This window comes from Lagenorhynchus albirostris, chromosome 3, assembly GCF_949774975.1.
Source record: "Lagenorhynchus albirostris chromosome 3, mLagAlb1.1, whole genome shotgun sequence".
In the NCBI taxonomy this organism is placed as follows: Eukaryota; Metazoa; Chordata; class Mammalia; order Artiodactyla; family Delphinidae; genus Lagenorhynchus; species Lagenorhynchus albirostris.
This window is the reverse complement of record NC_083097.1, coordinates 62,887,979-62,906,583: the sequence shown is the minus strand read 5'-3', so window position 1 is coordinate 62,906,583 and position 18,605 is coordinate 62,887,979. Positions and strand designations below refer to the sequence as shown.

General features: G+C 34.3%; 1 protein-coding gene and 1 pseudogene across 8 annotated transcripts in view; one reads left to right on the top strand and one right to left on the bottom strand.

The window, feature by feature from the left end:
• Positions 1 to 2,392: 2,392 nt before the first annotated feature.
• TENT2 (terminal nucleotidyltransferase 2) overlaps positions 2,393 to 18,605 on the bottom strand; it is a 57,221-nt gene continuing 41,008 nt past the window's right edge. For all 8 annotated transcript variants that reach the window (XM_060143188.1, XM_060143187.1, XM_060143186.1 and 5 more), the window contains 4 exons: positions 15,064 to 15,200; positions 6,619 to 6,710; positions 4,329 to 4,408; positions 2,393 to 2,728 (listed from right to left, as the gene is read on the bottom strand). In XM_060143188.1, the coding sequence (XP_059999171.1) occupies positions 2,654 to 2,728; positions 4,329 to 4,408; positions 6,619 to 6,710; positions 15,064 to 15,200 (384 nt within the window). In that variant the 3' untranslated portion in view covers positions 2,393 to 2,653. The remainder of the gene's footprint in view (positions 2,729 to 4,328; positions 4,409 to 6,618; positions 6,711 to 15,063; positions 15,201 to 18,605) is intronic.
• Positions 16,758 to 17,197, top strand: LOC132518125 (NHP2-like protein 1; annotated as a pseudogene).

Below are 18,605 nucleotides of genomic sequence, written 5' to 3'. Positions count from 1 at the left end.
TGGCTGTGAGCCATGGCCGCTGAGCCTGCGCGTCTGGAGCCTGCAACGGGAGAGGCCACAACAGTGAGAGGCCCGCGTATCACACACACACAAAAAAACTACAGGTATATTCCCTCCATTTAACTCAAAATTTCTTAGGAACACTAACTATAGTCAACAAGATTTGTGAAGATCTTAGCTCAAACCAATCCAAAATTTAGAACTGCAGTACAGATTGCACATTTTAAACTTTCTAACACTACTTTCCTGAGTAACAACATAAATAGAAATGGCCAGATCAATACAAATAGAAAAGAATGTTATTATTCACAACACAATTAAATAATTCATATTGAAAATAATTTAAAAGCCTAAAAATTCTCTCAGGGCTTCCCTGGTGGCGCAGTGGTTGAGAGTCCGTCTGCCGATGCAGGGGACACGGGTTCATGCCCTGGTCCGGGAAGATCCCACATGCCGCAGGGCGGCTGGGCCCGTGAGACATGGCCGCTGAGCCTGCGCGTCCGGAGCCTGTGCGCCGCAACGGGAGACGCCACAACAGTGAGAGGCCCGCGTACTGCAAAAAAAAAAAAAAATTCTCTCATATATTGACAGACCACTTATCTGACATATTTAGCAGTCACAAAGTGCATAATCTTAGGTTTCAGTCTATTGATTTACAACTGGGTGTAAATTTATTAACTTCTTGATTATCTGTTATAGCGATATGGCTGAAAAGCAGCAGCAGTGAGATAGGGGGCCTGGTGGTCACTGAAAGCTGAGGAAACAGTGGCATGAAGGAGTCCATGGTAAATTCTGGGGCTTTATTAGGAAATGTCATAATACTGTAGAGGCAGAATGCCCCAGACACTTATCCATGTCTGACAGCTACACAGTATTACTATGGAGTACTATGGCTATTATTTATTGTTTATAATTATTACCTGGAGTCATTACTGGAATATTAATTATACTCAACACATTCTGATAAAGAAGAGTTGCATAGTGTAAATTACATTTTAGGGAAATTTCCAAGAAAAAGAACTAGTATATAAAGCTTAATTGCTTCAAAAGCATTAATCATCAGTAAACTGAAAAATTCACCTGTGTGGAAAGCTTCATTCCTAATAATGCCAGAGAAATAGGGTGTTGATGTGGCTAGTTGGCTTAAAGATGAATGAACTTGATTCCAAGATTCTCTGCATAATCTAAATAATTACACACAATAACTGGATTCGGTTCAGCTCCAGATGATAACTACAGCCTCAATCTCATCTCAGAAGTAAAGACTTTCACAGAAGAAAGAAAAAAAAAAAAGCAAAAAACACATCGACAATTTCCATATATAAACTTTATTCCATTTGATCATACAAAAATTTAAACTTAAAGAAAAAAATGAAAATATGCACCTTTTATGAGTCAAAAAGCAAAAGTCTTGTTAGCATTTGAATTGGTCTGCAAAAAAACCAAATACATTAGAGGTACAAACTGTGCTACAGCAGGTCTAAAAGAAGTTGTACACAGTCCTTTTGAAAAAGTTAAAACTGTTTTTAAGATTATTTATATTTAAATTTACAGGCACTGACCAATTTACAAATATTTACATAAACCAAAAACGACCTTAATAAACACTGCAGCATTTTTAGCAGCCACCACTATTTCTTCTTGTGGAAAAGATATCTTTACAAACATTAAGCTTTTATTTATAATAATGTTATGTCTTATCTAGAACATTTTATAGTGGCTTACTGCCTAAAAATTCCAGTTTAGATTACAATCCTATAATTATACACAGAAAAAACTGATACTATCAATAGGATATAATCTCAACTTTGATCTTTCAGTTTCTGTTGCTTCATGTCACAGGAAAAATAAAAGCAGGAAAACGGGAAGTAAAACAAAAGTGCAAATTGCACTAAGCTATCATAAAGCACAGAGGACTTAACCTTTTCAAAATGTCTACACTGAACTGATTCTTCAAAACAATTCCCTAACTGCTGTACAATACACAGTTAGTGCTCATATTATTACAGTGCAAAATGTAGTTGTTTCAACACAAAATTTAAAGCAATCACAAGTACACCAAAAGCATGTGAGGTACTAATGAAATGCTAATATCGACACAAAGCCTCAGTTTATCCTGATGAGTCAAGTGAGGACTTAAGGCAATTGTCCAGTATTTCATGCCTCTGCAGTGATTTCACTGAAATAAAAGATTTCATTTTGCTTCAAGTAACTGAATAACTGACTCGAATCTTCACTTCACTAGAACAGACTCAGGCAACAAACCATCTACCGAAGGTGATACTTTTAAGTATGTATACATCAGACCCTTTCCAAAACAGTCCACACATCTCTTCAGTATTAGCATGTGGTACAATTAATTACAGTTATAGCAAAAAACTTTTATTTGATAATTCTCAAAAAAATATTTTATTTGATCTCCTGAAAATTCATGCCATAATATTACTAATTATCAATGTAAACATTTTCAAAAATACATCTTTAAATCAAAGGGTTTTATTAGGAAATGTCATAATAAAATATGCATATATAAGTATGTCCTCTTAAGAATAAAACATGAAAACAAGAAGAACAATTAAAAAGAAACCATGATGAAGGTAAACAAAATGCATTATGATGTTACTACTGTTCTTTATTAAGAAATAGAGGCCAGTTATCTTTTCAGGACAGCAGTTCTTAACGGTAGTATACTGTTCAAATCTCGTTTGTTTTTCAATCTGTGCCATGACTGGAAGAGAAAGAAAAATCATTCTTAAAACCTAAAATATATGTGGAACAAAAGGCTGAAAGGAGAGTTACTAGAATGTTAACAGTGATTTCTCAAGGCAGTAAAATTTGGGGTGACTTTTTTGTGTCTGTGTTTTTATCTCCCAAGTTTTTAACACAGTAAAAGTATTGTTTCTGTCATCAGAAAGATGTTATTTAAAAACTTTACACCTGTGTAGTTCCAATTCATTAATAAAGAAATGAGCACATAGGTGGTACAAAAAGATGCAACTGACAATATTAACATTTATTCACCGATTTAGATAATGTCATTTAAAACAGCAAAGTAATTAATACAAAACCTTTGGGTTTGAGAGGGTAAGGAAAGATTACTTCAATTATTTGACTGACTATTTTGTATCTAGAAAGCTCTTCCAATTAAAAACTGTATTTATGAAGAAAGAGAGAGTAAATCTATAATAAAGCACCTTATACAATACATCTAGACAAGAAGAGTGAAAAGAATTTTTAAGAGAAAAAAGAAACTGAAATTCTTGTTCATAAGCTAAAAATCTGGCCCACTACCAAAAAATCTGGCTGCAGATCTTTGCAGTTTGCTCTTACTTCAGTTGTTCAACTGACTAAAAGTACTGGTTTTATAGCTAAACAATCATAAATGAAAGCTCACCCATCAGTAAGAACAGAAATGTACAAATGCTATTTTTGAGTTCTCAATTTAATCTGATAGAGAAAAACATTCCCTCTTGGATACTTGTTTTGCCCTACAGAATTCCATTTCATTCTAAATTTTCTATTCTGGTTGACAAACTGAGAGGGCCTAATTTGAAGGACAGCCTGTAAACATGATACACTTGCATTTTTAATAATCATCAAAATAAAGTCCACTTTATATGATGTCTCGGTAATGAAAAAATATGCCTCTATAATGATCTTCACAAGTTCCTTGATCTTTTTATTCTATGAAGTATTCTCTCCTATATGTCTCATAATATTACTATACATATTTCTATCAATGTGTTTCTACTCTGTATTGTTGAATAACTTGAAGCTAGGAATCAAACCTAGCAAAATCACTGATGAAAAAATTCATACTGTGGACTAGAGAGCTAAGGAATAAACTACAGTTTACATATATATGACTTTATATATATAAAATGTGTGTGCACACAAACACATACATTTTGTTTAACTTCTCAGAATATAAACAAAGATAAAATGGAGCTCTAGTTCCTTATTACAGGGGGTATATAGAAGAAAAATATGGAACAGATATGGCTTTCTTCTAAGGCTATATTTCTTCCCCAATATTTTAAGGAGGGAAAGGAGTCCTTTAGGTTTTATTCATTCATTTTGAGAGCTTAATAAGCTCACTGTGAAAATGCTTATTTCCACAAAGTGAAAGCCATGTGAGTAAAAGCGGAGTCAGATCTCTCTGAAGGAGTATTTCTAAATTCAAGTAATAAATTCCCTATTGCGCCACATTAATTGCTTCACAACACAGGAACCAGAGCTGTTCTTTCCTATTACCTATATGTTTTTTTTAATTTTCAAAGCACACTAGTGCACTAATGCTTCTAGAGTTAATCTGATGCATTGTTTACCTTTAAAAATTGATCCTTGATCATGTCAAACTTCTGCTTTTCATGCACAGCTCTGGCTGTATTTGTTCCATCAAAAGGTTCTACAATGTTAAATGCACATATAAACAAGAAATTATTAAAATGAGAACTTCAGTTTTTTATTTGGTTGAATTATATGAAATTGCCAATATTTGACAGTTTCTGACCTACACAGTAGCAATTGCATGTGGTTTAGCCTAACATCAGATTTATGTGTATAATAAATAGTTTTATAATAGCTATGAGCTGTCTAACAAGGTAGATAAAATTCAAGTGAGAAGATGTCTAAAGTAAACATCTTTAAGTAAACAGCATAGGTATATTAAGTATAAATCATAAAAATAGGTAAGATTTCTGAAGAATCATAGAGTCAAGAACCTACTGTGAGGTACTTCCCTGGTGGTGCAGTGGTTAAGAATCCGCCTGCCAATGCAGGGGACACAGGTTCGAGCCCTGGTCTGGGAAGATCCCATATGCCACGGAGCAGCTAGGCCTGTGCGCCACAACTACTGAGCCTGTGCTCTAGAGCCCGCAAGCCACAACTACTGAAGCCCATGCACGTAGAGCCTGTGCTCTGCAGCAAGAGAAGCCACCGCAATGAGAAGCCCATGCACTGCAACGAAGAGTAGCCCCCGCTCGTCACAACTAGAGAAAGCCCGCACACAGCAATGAAGACCCAAGGCAGCCAAAAACAAATAAATAAATAATAAAAAACCACTGATTTGTCTAGTAGGAGAAAGGTCAATGCCTTTGAAAGTAGAGGTTTAATACCAGGGAGGATGGAAGACAGTGCAGAGAATTATGGTGTGACTAAATGGCTTAAAAAAAATGCAATGAGAACCGTAACTTGTATCAGAAATTTGGCAGTGAAAGACAGAAAAACAGAATAGAGAAAAAAGTGGACAAGACAGGAAGAGAACAAAATAAGAGATTTTATGTGTGTGTCTCCAATATTACTTTCCATGTCCCTACCCTCACCCCCACTCACCCTTCACCCACAAAATAAGAGAGAAGAGTTCATATACAGAGACAAAGAAACTGATTCTCTATAAGAGAATGAGGAAACTGAAGATAACAGTGAGAAAAGAAGGATAACTAAAGGCATCAGGAGTGAGATGGGAGCTGAAATAATGCCAGCAGTAGGTTAAAATTACTAGAGTTGAAGAATTTTGGCATAAAAAAGAGGAAAAAAAGTACTCAGAAAAGCCAGTAGGATCAAGTCAAGAGTACTTTTCAAGGATGAGAAGACCTATGTATGCTGTAAAGCTGAAAGAGAGAGACTAGTGAGAAAGAGAATGAAGTTGCTAGAATGAGGGGAAAGACCTCAAAAAAGGTGTGAAAGAATAGGAAATTTGATGGAGATGTTAATTTTAGATTTGTCATATAACCAGGCACGTAATTTTAAAAACTCCTTTTGCTTATTTTTTTATTGCTCAGAAAGGCTATTTCAAAAAACTTTATTGTCACAGTACTTTTCAAAATAAAATAACGCCATATGCTAAACTATCAGATCACAGTACGTAGCACTTTACAACTGTATTTAATATTCAAAAGAACCAAGTAACTAAAATAACATACACACACTGTGCAATTTAGCAAACGAAACACCAAAGCAGGAGATTCAATTTCACATTTATAAACTCTTAATGTGTTGCATTATAATTCAAGATTAAAATACTCTAAATTTGATGTTTTCCTGCAAATGCCAAATCTCAACCCTTTATGTTACCTCAAGATTTACAAAAGTCATCAACTTGGCATCTGTGAGAACAATATTGCCTCTTGAAGTCAGTTTCCACTGACTTAAAGAAATATTCAACTACATGTAAATTAATTTTAGAGAACAGACTATCTGCAGACCATTTAATTTTTAAAGGAAAATCAATTTAATATTCATAAAAATCTAGCTTGTATTAATTATCAATATTTAAGTATAAAAGAACTAATTTTATTTCAAAGAATCATTTTCTTCTACCTGTATGTAAGTCATGAAACTAAATTTCAACCAACTACAAGCATGAGAGGTGCGTGAAGACTGCTCAAATCCTACCGACTGGAAAGATTCGACACCTAAATTCGTGTTTATTATTTTACAACTAAAGAATTTTAAATTATTTTTTAATTAAAATCTTACGATTAAAAGACTTATAAACCACTTCAGAACATAAATGTATTACTTTTAGATGAAATATAAGCTGAAAGTATTCAAGTAATTCTCTCAGTACCATGATGATAGTTGGATAGGAAATAGAGAGTGTTGTGGGAAAGCTACCTTCTACACAGATGTATTTATTTCTCCACTCAATACCATCAGGCCTGGGAATGGCTTTGGCTTCACGAACTGAAATCATTTGACTGTTCCAGCTATCAAAAGAAAAACATTAATCATGTTAACTATTTTCTTAACTTCCCTTTTATTATTTTTATTATATCAGTAGTTAAGCCTACTCTGATCTTCTCACAGAACTGGAATTTGCTTCAACCCTCTGCACCTCGATCCCCATTTCCCCTTCTCTACTTCGTTTGTCTCCACAGCACTTACATTCTAACAATTTGCTTATTTATTATGTTATTGTGTGTCTCCCCTAAATAGAATGAAAGCTCCAAGATGCTGAGCTATTTGTGTATTTTACTCTTCACCTAGTTGCTTAGTATAAACTAGGTATTCAATACATATTTTTTGAATAAATGAAGTAATATGAAAAATAAAATGTAAGTAAGCAAAAAAACTATGTTCCTTGTTAACACCCCAGTAAGAATTTTTTATTTGGTAAGAGAGAGGTAATCTTCTTGTGTTGTTTTCTGGCATCATTAAATAATTTCTGTTCAGGTGCACCTCTACCGATACGATTTATAGCAGAAAAATTTTTAATTTTCCAGTAGAAGCAAGAAGATGCTGTTTTAAGAAAAAAAAAATACTCTATGAAAACATACCGTTATTGCTGTATATCAGATGTAGATGTTAACAGTGAAGTTTTATTCAAGTAAAACAATTTTATCAGCATGCTTGAAGGTAAACTGTCCCGTCTTTAGTATATCCTAACCTTACACTGTTTTTTAAATTTATAATAATTTTGTACAAGTTCAAATTATAATAATTTTATACAAGTACAATTTTCCTTTTTTCAAAAACATTTTAAAAACACATAACCACTCAGCTTGTATTCAATAGAAAAATGAGTTTGGGGTATAGCTGATTTCTTTTTTTCAGCTGTATTTAGCTTTCTCCATCATTTCAGTAGGAGAAAGACCATGGTTTGGGACATTCCAAATGCAACACTTGTCCTACTCTGTCTCTATTTATTAGAGAATCCATAAGGATATAATCGTGGGTCCAGTATGGCATTTGTTTCTGGAAAATTGACTAATTTCTATGTTAAACATGCAAGAAAATATTGCATCTTGTAAAGTTTGATAACTGAAAAGAATCCTCAAAGTATGATTTTCTATTTTTTCTTACCAAGAATACAGTTTAGAAATAGTTTGCAAAGACAGCTTTAAGTTCTTTAAAAATATATATCAGAATTTATGTTTTTTAAAAATAAGTGGGTTGTCAAAAAGAAATACTTAGGATTGGTTACAGTAAGATGTTTTAGATCCTTCATGTGCAGCAGCTCTGTTAGTTTGGACTCCAAACAGAAAAGAAGTACACTGCTCTACTGGTCCAAGTGTGTTACCAAAATTTTCTTAAAAATAACAATGTAAAGGGGAGAGTTATATAACCACATTGCTGACCCACACAAAATTACAGTAGAATTACATTTTGTGCTACTTCACTTTATACCGCATAAGACAAATTTCACTAATAAAATGAACTTTTTCCTGAGACTACTTGTTTCTAATTTCAACTTATAGGACAGTGGAATCTGCAGTAGAATTAAAATAGGAAATATTATGTTAAAAGGAGGTGGACTGATTTTTTTCTCTCAGACAAGTTTAAAATATTGAAATACTGTATCCTGCTGTTAAACTAAAACTTTTACTTTCTTAAATCAAAGGAACTCTCTTCACCACTATATTTCTATTAAATCCAATCCTGAATTTATATTACATGCCAGTATTTGATTCTAAACTGGATCACAGAAACATATGTGACACAACCATATTCACTTTTTCATCACTAACCAGATAGTGTTTAATCTTCAACCTATAAACAACCCAAACAATTCAGTTATTTAAATGACTGTATCATTTGAAGTACTTCATAGAGGAATTAAAAAAGAATATTTGAACCACTACTATTTGGACTGATTCAATCTACTGCATTTTTGAAGAACTTTCAAATATTTGAAATTATTAAATATTTCAAATCATAAACATGATACGTAACTTATATACTACTTTTAATCTTAGAGGTGAATTTAAATGTAGAATTCAAATGGTAATTTAGAAATATTTTCCCTATACATTTCCTTCTTTAAAACAGGCTCTAAACTAAGCCTTTTATCATACCATATTTCTCTACCATAATTTGCTTGCCATGTGAAAATCTGTCATTGTCACTCAATAATTAAAGTATAAAATAAGATACAATCTATAAAAGAAGGATGTTTCAGAAAAGACTAGAACAACAGATATGGGGCTTAATCTAAAACAGATCTGATAATGTATGATAATCTTTTGAATATAAAACAGATTTCTGACTATATTGGTAAGATGCTTGCTTTTTTTCTTCAGTAATGATAATGAGCTGGTACTCATTTATTAATTCTCTTCTAGCCATTCTTTTTGTGACAAACAAAGTATTTTGAGACAATTGATTAAATTGGAAATGCAGACTTCAACAACATTACAAAGAAAAATTTAAGTCTAATATAGACAAAATTATGTGTCCGATACCACATGGCTGCATATATGCTAAGACTAGTCAAAGTAAGTGAAAAAATTGTATATTTTTATTCTATTACTAAGGGCTGGGAAGCAAATAATCAAACAAACAAACACTTTGTTAGGGATTTCAAATCTTGTAAACAGAGAAAAAGCTTGACTCTAATCCTGGAGTTTTGTTTTGACTGGTTCCTCTTCTGCCTGACCCTTTAAATGCTGGTGTCTATCAGGACTTTGTCTTTTTCAATCTTTTTCAAATGCTAGAGCACCCATCCGGGCTTCAGTACTCTGATGTTTCTTTCCCAAATCTTCTTCTCCAGCTACTAAGCCCCACGACAAAATGTACAAGTACCTATTGGAAACTGCCACCTAGATGTCATGTAGGCAACACTGTGCCCATTTTCAAGACTGAATTTAATATGTCCTGTCCATGGTCAATTATTAAAATCACTCCCTTGCACATCTCTCAACTCTCTTACCTGCTCTTGCTGCACTGAACTTACTTGGCTGATACAACTATAATTAAATCTTTGTTTACTCCAATCCTTTCCCAAGCAGCTAAACAGCGCTGGAGAAAAAATGCAACCATATTGACCTTTCCGTTTATGATCACTTTAAATTCATGATGACTTAGCTCAAAATGATCCTAAATGCCACTACCCACCAATCATATTATATTTCCATAGTTAATTCACTCCTTTACTCTTCTACGTGATAATTCATACCTTCTCCTCACTTCTCAAATCTACTCCCTCACAATCCTTCCTGGCTGATGTCCATGCTTCATTTCACTAAAAAAACTAAAACAATCAAAAGATAGTTTCCTCTAGCTCCCACCACATCAACCTGCATTTGTCTGTATCTATATATTCTTTTTTTCCTCATTATTATTAATGAATTGTCAGCGCTTCTATTCCACTGGTGCTCTAGATTCCAATCCTTCTCTACTCAAACAAGTAGACTGTTCAACAATTTACTACAATTTTTCTGATATCATCAATTTTGCCATAAAGATGGCAAAATTTCTTTCTAAAAACAAAATCTCAACCCTGCTTAATCCTCCAATTTCTACCCCACTTTTTCTGCTCCCTTTACAAGTATGTAAATTTCCCTAGAGAGTTAGCTACACTGCCTAAATCCTCCCCTCCTTTTCTCTCTTTAGCTCACACCAACGACACTTTTTTTTTTTTTTATAGGGAAAAAGTGGATTTATTTAGAAAGAAACACACTGCACAGAGTGTGGGCCATCTCAGAAGGCGAGACTGGCCTTGGGAGAAACACCCTCCACAGAGTATGGGCCATCTCAGAAGGTGAGAAAGGCCCCAATGACGCTTTTTATCCACTGCTCCTGTCAAGGGTCCAGTAGCCTCCACATGGACAGATGCTTCAATGGTCAGCTTTTAGTTCTCATCTTGTACTTGATCTATCAAAAAATGTGACGCACATAATCACTCCCTCCTCCTCAAAACGTTTTTCCCCGTTGGATTCCAAGATACCACATTCTATTGGCTTTCCTCCTTTCTCAATGATTCTTCCTTTTTTGATTACTATATATTAGTTCCTTCTCATACCTAATCTATTTTTATTTCATCTCTGTATTGACATTTTTCAAAGGGAAAAATGAAAAGCATAAAACTTAAAAGCAGTGCAACAGTGGTTAATATTTTGCCACATTTGCTTGTGTATATGTGTATGTTTTGAACTGACCCTTTTGTTAAGCTGCAGACAGAGTGAAACTTCATTTCTTTATCCTTTGGCATATATCTAAGAATAAGGCTATTCTCCTTTGTAATACCAACAGCATCAAGAAATTAATGTAACTCAAATGCCTTTTATAATTTTTCCACCCTCTCTACAATCAGATTGTAATCCAGGTTCATCCACTGTATTTGATTGTTCCATCTCTTTAATCTGGAAATGTCCCCTCCACTTTTTTTTTTAAGATATTGACTTTTTGAGAGACTAGGCCAATTGTTTCACAGAATATCTACATTCTGAATTTGTCTTTCTCTCTTCACTGTCATTTAAAACACTCTTGTATCTTCTGTATTTCCTGTACCCCTCTTAACACTGGAGTATCTAAGGGTTTAGTCTTTGGACTAAACCTTTTCTATCTATATTCCCTTGGTTTTCTCAAAAAGTTTCCTAGCATTAAATACCATCTACCTGCTGACAACTCCCAAATATAAAGCTCTAACTGTGACCTCGCTCCTGAACTCTAGAGTTGTATATCCAACTCTACTCAGTATCTCTACTTGAATATTTTGTGGGTATCTCAACCTTAAAATGTGCAAAATCAGTAATGTTCCTCCCTTGTCTTCCACATCACACCTAATGGCAACTCCACCTTTGCAGTTGCTCAGGCCAAAATCTTAGAAGCCATTCTTGGCTCCTCGCTTTCTCTTAGGTCACATCTAATCTATGGCAAATCAAAATGTAAGTGGAATCTGACCACTTCTCATCCACTTCCACTGCAACCACCTTTACCCAAGCTACATGACTTCTCTTAGATTACTACAACACCTTTCTAAACAGTCTCCTTGCTTCTGCCTTCGGCTCCCCCTTCAGTCTATTCTTATCCACCAACCAGGATGAGCATGTTATAAACTAAATCAGATCACGCAATTTCTCTACTGAAATCCCTCCAGTGGTTTCCCATTTTACCCAGAGGAAAAGCCAAAGTCATCAAAATTAACCACAAGACGCTACATGACATGGACTTCCTTAACTCTCTGACATCATTGACTTCTACACTCTCTTCCAGTCACACTGGCCTCTTTGCTGTTCCTTGAACATGTTAGGCAAACCTCCACCTCAGGGTCTTTGCAGTTGTTTTTCCTTCTGTTTGGAAAGCTCTTCTCCCATATAGACACATAACTCACACCTTCCTCTCCGTTGGGTCTTTATTTCAAAGGTCACCTTTTCGGTGAGACTGTCTTACCACGCTAGGTATTAAACGGCAATACAGGTATTAAAATTGCAACAACTACACACACCAGAATATCCTTTCTTGCTTTTGCTTTATTTTTCTCTACTTACCGCCATCTAACATACTGTACATTTGTTTACTGTCTATCTCTCCATACTACAAGATAAGCTCCATAAAGACACTTTTGTTAACTGCTATATCCCCAGTGCATAGAAAATAGCTTGGTATAGAGTAGGCACTCAATGATTTACTGATGAAATAAAATGAGGAAAAAATAGTAAGAAAGGAGATAGAAAAATTGTCCTTTGTATTTCCTTTTTCAAAAAATGTATGTATTTAAGTATACAGGTATGTATTTTTAATTCAACAGATAAACTAGCAGTAATGACATGTGATTGGGCATCCAGAAAATAAAGAGAATTATAAAAACAGATACCTTTTAAGGTTCCTAGAATCTCCAGTAGCTATGAGTCTGTAAGATATTTAGAATTTAAAATTTTCTTTTCTTTTTTGTTGTTTTGCTAAGTTACAAAGTGATTAAATTCTGACTGTATGTTTTTCTAGACTCCTGAACCACCTGATCCTTTTTTTTCCTATTGTGTCAGTTCCTCATTCCTAGGTACATTTCTAGAAAGCTGGCTTCATTTTAAGAATTTTCAGCAGCAAGGTTTAAGGAGAAAGCTGCGAGTGAAGTAGGTAAGAAAATCTTTTTAATGGTAATTTTAAATGGCCATATAAAATTTCTGCACCATTCATACCAGGTACTCAAGCATCCTTTCACAGGCACTTAATTCTTTGTCTTCAAGTAAAGGGAATTTTTAAATAGTATCTCAAAGTTCAGAAAACATCCTTACAAATGCTTCTAATGGCTGCCAGAATTCTTCTGCACAGAACCTAGTTCATTACCATGACTACACTCTTGGCTATGCTCCCTACAGTCAAATTTCTGAAAATATCTGGTATGAAACAACAATGCACTATATGATGAAACAGTAGGTGAAGATGTCACCTAACTCATGTAGCATCATAACAAGTGCGTCCAAAAGTTCAAAACCTCTTAGCCAGATTCATTTGGCACAGCAAGCTAGTTTCTGTTAATACTAAACTAACATACAAACCTGCACATCTACCATTTTGTTTCAGTCCAACAAAGCAGATGATTTTCAAAGTATTTCTCTAGATGCTCTAATCCTAAACTCTACATGGCAGAAAAATATCTTTCTTCTATGAACTTCCCCCAATATCTAATTTACATGACACAACAGATGATGCCAATACAGTCTAACAACTAAGAATGTGGTTTTAGTCACCTGAATTTGAATCCCAGTTCTCTGGCTATCTAACTGTATCATTACGGGCAAGTTTCAAGTTCACAAATTCCCGAAGTTTGAAAGGGGTTATTGTGAGGATTAAATGAGATAATACATGGGATTCACTCGGCATACTGCAGGACACTAGGTAAACATTCACGAAACATTAGCTATTATCACTGCAACATCTTAAAAAATCTTAACTCTAGAATAACCTTTATATTCTCTTACGTCCCATGTCTCATACAGTCTTAAATCTTTCCTCATCTTTATACAGATGAAAGCTCCTTCCTTTTTATCTTTGTTGCCTAGACTTACATTCAGGTCCTGGTCATTTTTAACCTGGATTATTATAACTTCATTCTTCTTGAACTACTTTTCTTCAGCACTTTTCTTACTCCTTTTGTTAACCTAATTCAGTAATTTCTAAGTCACCTTGACGATCTCTGACTCATATCCATAATCTTACTTTCTGCTTCAAAATTATTTACCTATAGCAAGTATTTTTCAAGTACCACTACCTGGCATTGGGCTACGTAATGGAGACACAACCATAAACAAAACAGGCAGTCTGATAGAAACTTTACTTGGAGAAATGTAAAGAACACTTCTTCCTTCAGGTCCTATGTTTCAAATCATCTTATATGAGTCAAGTTTCTTTAAAACTCCTGTATGATAGCAGATAATATCAACATTTCAGTAAAGTATCATAGTTAAGAGAGTGAATTTTGCAGTCAAAACTATCTGAAGTATTCCCCTTACTACCTGTGTGATCTTTGGGCCAGTTTCCTCACCTCTCTATATGCCTCACTGGTAAAATGGGCATAAAATAATACCAACTCATTTGGCTATTATGTAAACTAATGAGATAATACATATAATCTGCTTAGAATAGTTCTTCCCACCAAGCAATAGCAATTTATTAGGCTTACTATTATTGTTCCCCTCTCCAAACCTCTTCAAACTGGCACCCTATGGTCACTGTACCCTCCTCCTCTAACTGTACAACTTCTAAGTTCTCTCATTCATTCTCTCCTTCAAGCTTTTCCAAATTGATCAGAAGAGCTGCAAACAACCCCTAATCCCACTCTATCTGGACTAAAAACTCCTGTAAGAACTTTCAGTTATGGCCAGCCTGACTATACACTTTACTGTTTCATGTTTATGTATCACCCTCACCAAAAAAAAAAAAAAAAAAAGGAAAAGGAGTAGTCCTTGATTTGTATATCATACAAACACAACTATTTATTCAGATATCAAGTATTAAGTAGAACTTTTTCCAAGTTGTTTTAGCTGTGTTTTTTATTACAAATTTTAAGTTCCGGGAAAACAGATGTTCCATACTATACAGCACCTACACAGGACCAACACAAACATTTATTCAGGCCCTACAGTGGAAAGAGGTGGCTAAATATAAAATGGGATCACTACTGAAATCAACTAAAACTGGGCTTATTGAACTCTAATTTTTTTTATTAGCTAGAAACAGGAAAGCTATTTAGTTTCTAATTAATTATTAGATATTAAATTTTATAAACTGCACATTTTTGGAGTAGTTTACAACACTGAAATTGATAAATACAGTTTATGACCCAATTTGTAGCATTCACTTATTTACAAACGAATAAACACAATTTGAAATTTCACTTACTCAAATTCTGTAGCATAATATTTAAGAAAGCCCAGTAAGAGGTCCCCAAGATTTGATTCATTCTTTGAGAGGTAAGGAGGAACATTACACGGAGCTTGATGTACAAGGTGCAGCTGTAGAGCAGGACTAAAAGATTCCTAACAAAAAGAAAAAGGGAAAAATGTGAGGCCATTTAAAAACACACCAAAAAATTCTATAAATCCTAACATAAGGCTGTCTGAAGAAGAGAGAATTTTCTTTATGTTGGCAATTTGGAAATCTGAAGATTTTCTTCCAGTAAAGGTTTCACCAATGTTTGGAGTAGGCCAGAAAGGACCTGAAAAACTAAGATATTCTAACCCTGACTGAGGTATATCACTCAGTTAACCAAATGAATTCCTATGGTAGCAAAAGATTTTCTAATTCATAAATAAAACCTTACTGTACATACCAAGATTCCATCCAATAATATTTAGATTTCTTTATAAATGTATATCCTTCTTAATTATTTCTATAAAGAGCAGTTGTACTTTCTGAAGTGTATCAAGGACAAGATGAGAGCTTTCTCCAACTGTCACTTAAAATTTCTCTCAAAGGTCATATAAGTAATTTTAATACATAAACAGTACTTATGCTGATTTTAAGATTTTTTGAAATTTTATTTCATTTTGTATTTTGTATCTTAGAGGGAACAGAAATAATGATGTTCAACATGAATTGAACTTGCAAAGACAAAGAAGGCAGGGAAAAGAAGAAAGATAGGAAACATACCAGCAAGCAATATTCAGCAATTTACTTTTAGCACAATATGCATAAAGGAGGATATCATCTGTTTGCAATCCAGGCCCAAACAAGATACTTATTAGAAAGAATACTAATGAGTACTTATTATTTTTGCCTATGGTATGCCATTCATTTTCATATCTGATCTTTCCTCTATTATTTCCTCTATTATTGCAAGTTATGGCTCTAAAATAAACTAAATGAACTATAGAAATTCTCAAATAATACATATCCATTACGTTAGAAAATACTCTTTCTCAGGTAATTTTCACAGTGCCCTCAAGAAAGGTTTTCTATATTCCCCTTTGCCATCAGAAAAGAAAGATTTAAAAAACAAACAAAAAAACCCAATTGGTTAAGACAGCAGAATGACAACTACACTTAAGGTTCTCAACTACCCAACAGATCAACTTTGGGTTTATAGATATTAATTCAATTAGTAATATCTGAATAACTCCAATATTTAAAAAAATAGAGGGTCCCCAAATAACTAAGTGGTAATACCGAGAAATAGGGTAGTGCATCTATTTAATGATAGTCCTCAAAAAACATCAGTAAAAACAAAGAGCAAGAAAATAAAAATATATTCTCTCCCTGCCCCATTACCTATAATTCTATCAACGATTTTTAACTACCAAGAAGTGATTACCTTTCTGTCAGAAGAAAAATTCTACTCCAACCACAACTCACAAAGTTGGCATTGCTAAATGTGGGGCTTCCCTTACACTTCTAACAGATTTATTATTACGTTATATGACTCAAGTAGAAATCTTATTTGTCTCTAGGACTAGGGGGACTAGGAGAGAAGCACTAATTTGTAATAAAGAGTAAAGGCAGAAGGAAGAGCAGGTTTCTTACTTGTCTTGCTCTTACTTGTTAAGTGTAAAATTGGACTTAGGATAACATTATTTAAAACTGTAAAACTGGCTCCAGCTCTGACATCGCCTGTGCTCCTTGAGGAGTGACGATACCATGGAACCGGAGCCATGACTGAGGTTGATGTAAATCTGAAAGCCTACCCTCTTGCAGATGCCGACCTCACCAAGAAACTATTGGACCTCGTTCAGCAGTCATGTAACTACAAGCAGCTTCACAAAGGAGCCAATGAGGCCACCAAAACCCTCAAGAGAGGCATCTCTGAGTTCATCGTGATGGCTGCAGACACCAAGCCCCTGGAGATCATCCTGCACCTCCCACTGCTGTGTGAGGACAAGAATGTGCCCTACGTGTTTGTGCGCTCCAAGCAGGCCCTGGGGCAAGCCTGTGGGGTCTCCAGGCTGTCATCGCCTGTTCTGTCACCATCAAAGAAGGCTCACAACTGAAGCAGCAGATCCAGTCCATCCAGCAGTCCACTGAAAGGTTCTTAGTCTAAACAGGTGGCCTCTGCCACACTCCCTGCTGACTCCTACTGCAGGGGTTATGTATCATTTGTCTGTTAGCATATAGTATTTTGAGCTACCTTCTATTGTTATAAAATATTATAGTGCTCAAAAAAAAACCTATAAAATTTAATATTCTCTAGGGAATTAAACAAAAAAGGTATAAGTTCAAATGACAGGGAAAAGAAAAGTGGGTCACTGTTTAATAGTTTCTGCTCTGAAAGCTTCTTATTTTGATTTCTAGCACCTAGCACCTAGCACAATAAGCATTCAAGTTATGAAATGATGCTGAGACAGAGCAGCCATTTTCTTACCTGAAGTTTAAAACTGTTTGAACCCCCTTTAAAATTTTTATTTTGTTAAATAATTTAAAGAAACATATCAGTAATTGTGAGATTAAAACTACAGAGTTGTGAGACCTACTATATTAAAATGCTGAAGGACCCTGAACCAACAGTTTGGCCAGTGTTCTCTTAGCTTCACTGTTCTTTTTCAAGGTCATATATAAAAAGGGCCATGTCATACCTACTGAGGGAGAACTGAAGGAGAAATCCAAGCAAACAAACAAACAAAAAATAGGATCCAACTAAAAGAAGCTACAAGTAAATAGGGATTCTATTTAACCTTAAGTAATCCCCATTTTTGGTAATCATTCATATTACAGAAAGATTTTCTGCTTTAAGAAAAATTTCATTGAAGAATTTTTTTAAAAGGAGCTCCCCAACTGCATTTATGTATTGAAGAACAATATATGTTACTTCAGATAGGATGAGGGCACGTAAGCAGCAATCCAAAAGCCAAAGAAATAAAAGCAGCCTTTAAAATTACAATCTAAATCCAGAGAAAAACAATTTAACCAATACAATATAACATCTATTTCTTAAAGCATTTTTTCCTTTGGATTACTGATATTTACTGTTTTTTTTTAACTTAGGGAAGATATATCTATTATTTTTTAAGGTTATATCTTATTTTGGGCTTCTGATATCCAGATATGTAATAACTAAATCCTGAAAACATTTTCCAAATGATATTTAAACGTTGAAGACACATATCTTCCATTTTCTCTTCACAATGCCAAGTTAAGAAAAATTTAAATAAGTAATCTCTTGAAAAACATTTGAAAAGTCTCACTGTTTTTGCCCATATAATTGCCTAGCAAAACACCTTTTGCCAGATTCCATGATCTTTTGAGGCTGTATCATCATATCTTACTTTACCTTCAAAGTTTGAAAATTTGGATAATTAAACACTTTCTGGACTAAATTAGACTGGCTGAACTTTTACTTGGTAACTGTTCTTTAAAATGATGTATAGCTTAAATGAAAGATGACTGTTTTCCATTTCTAGGCAAAGAAATTTAAGTTGCACAATTTTCTAACAATATGACTTTTTAAAGCC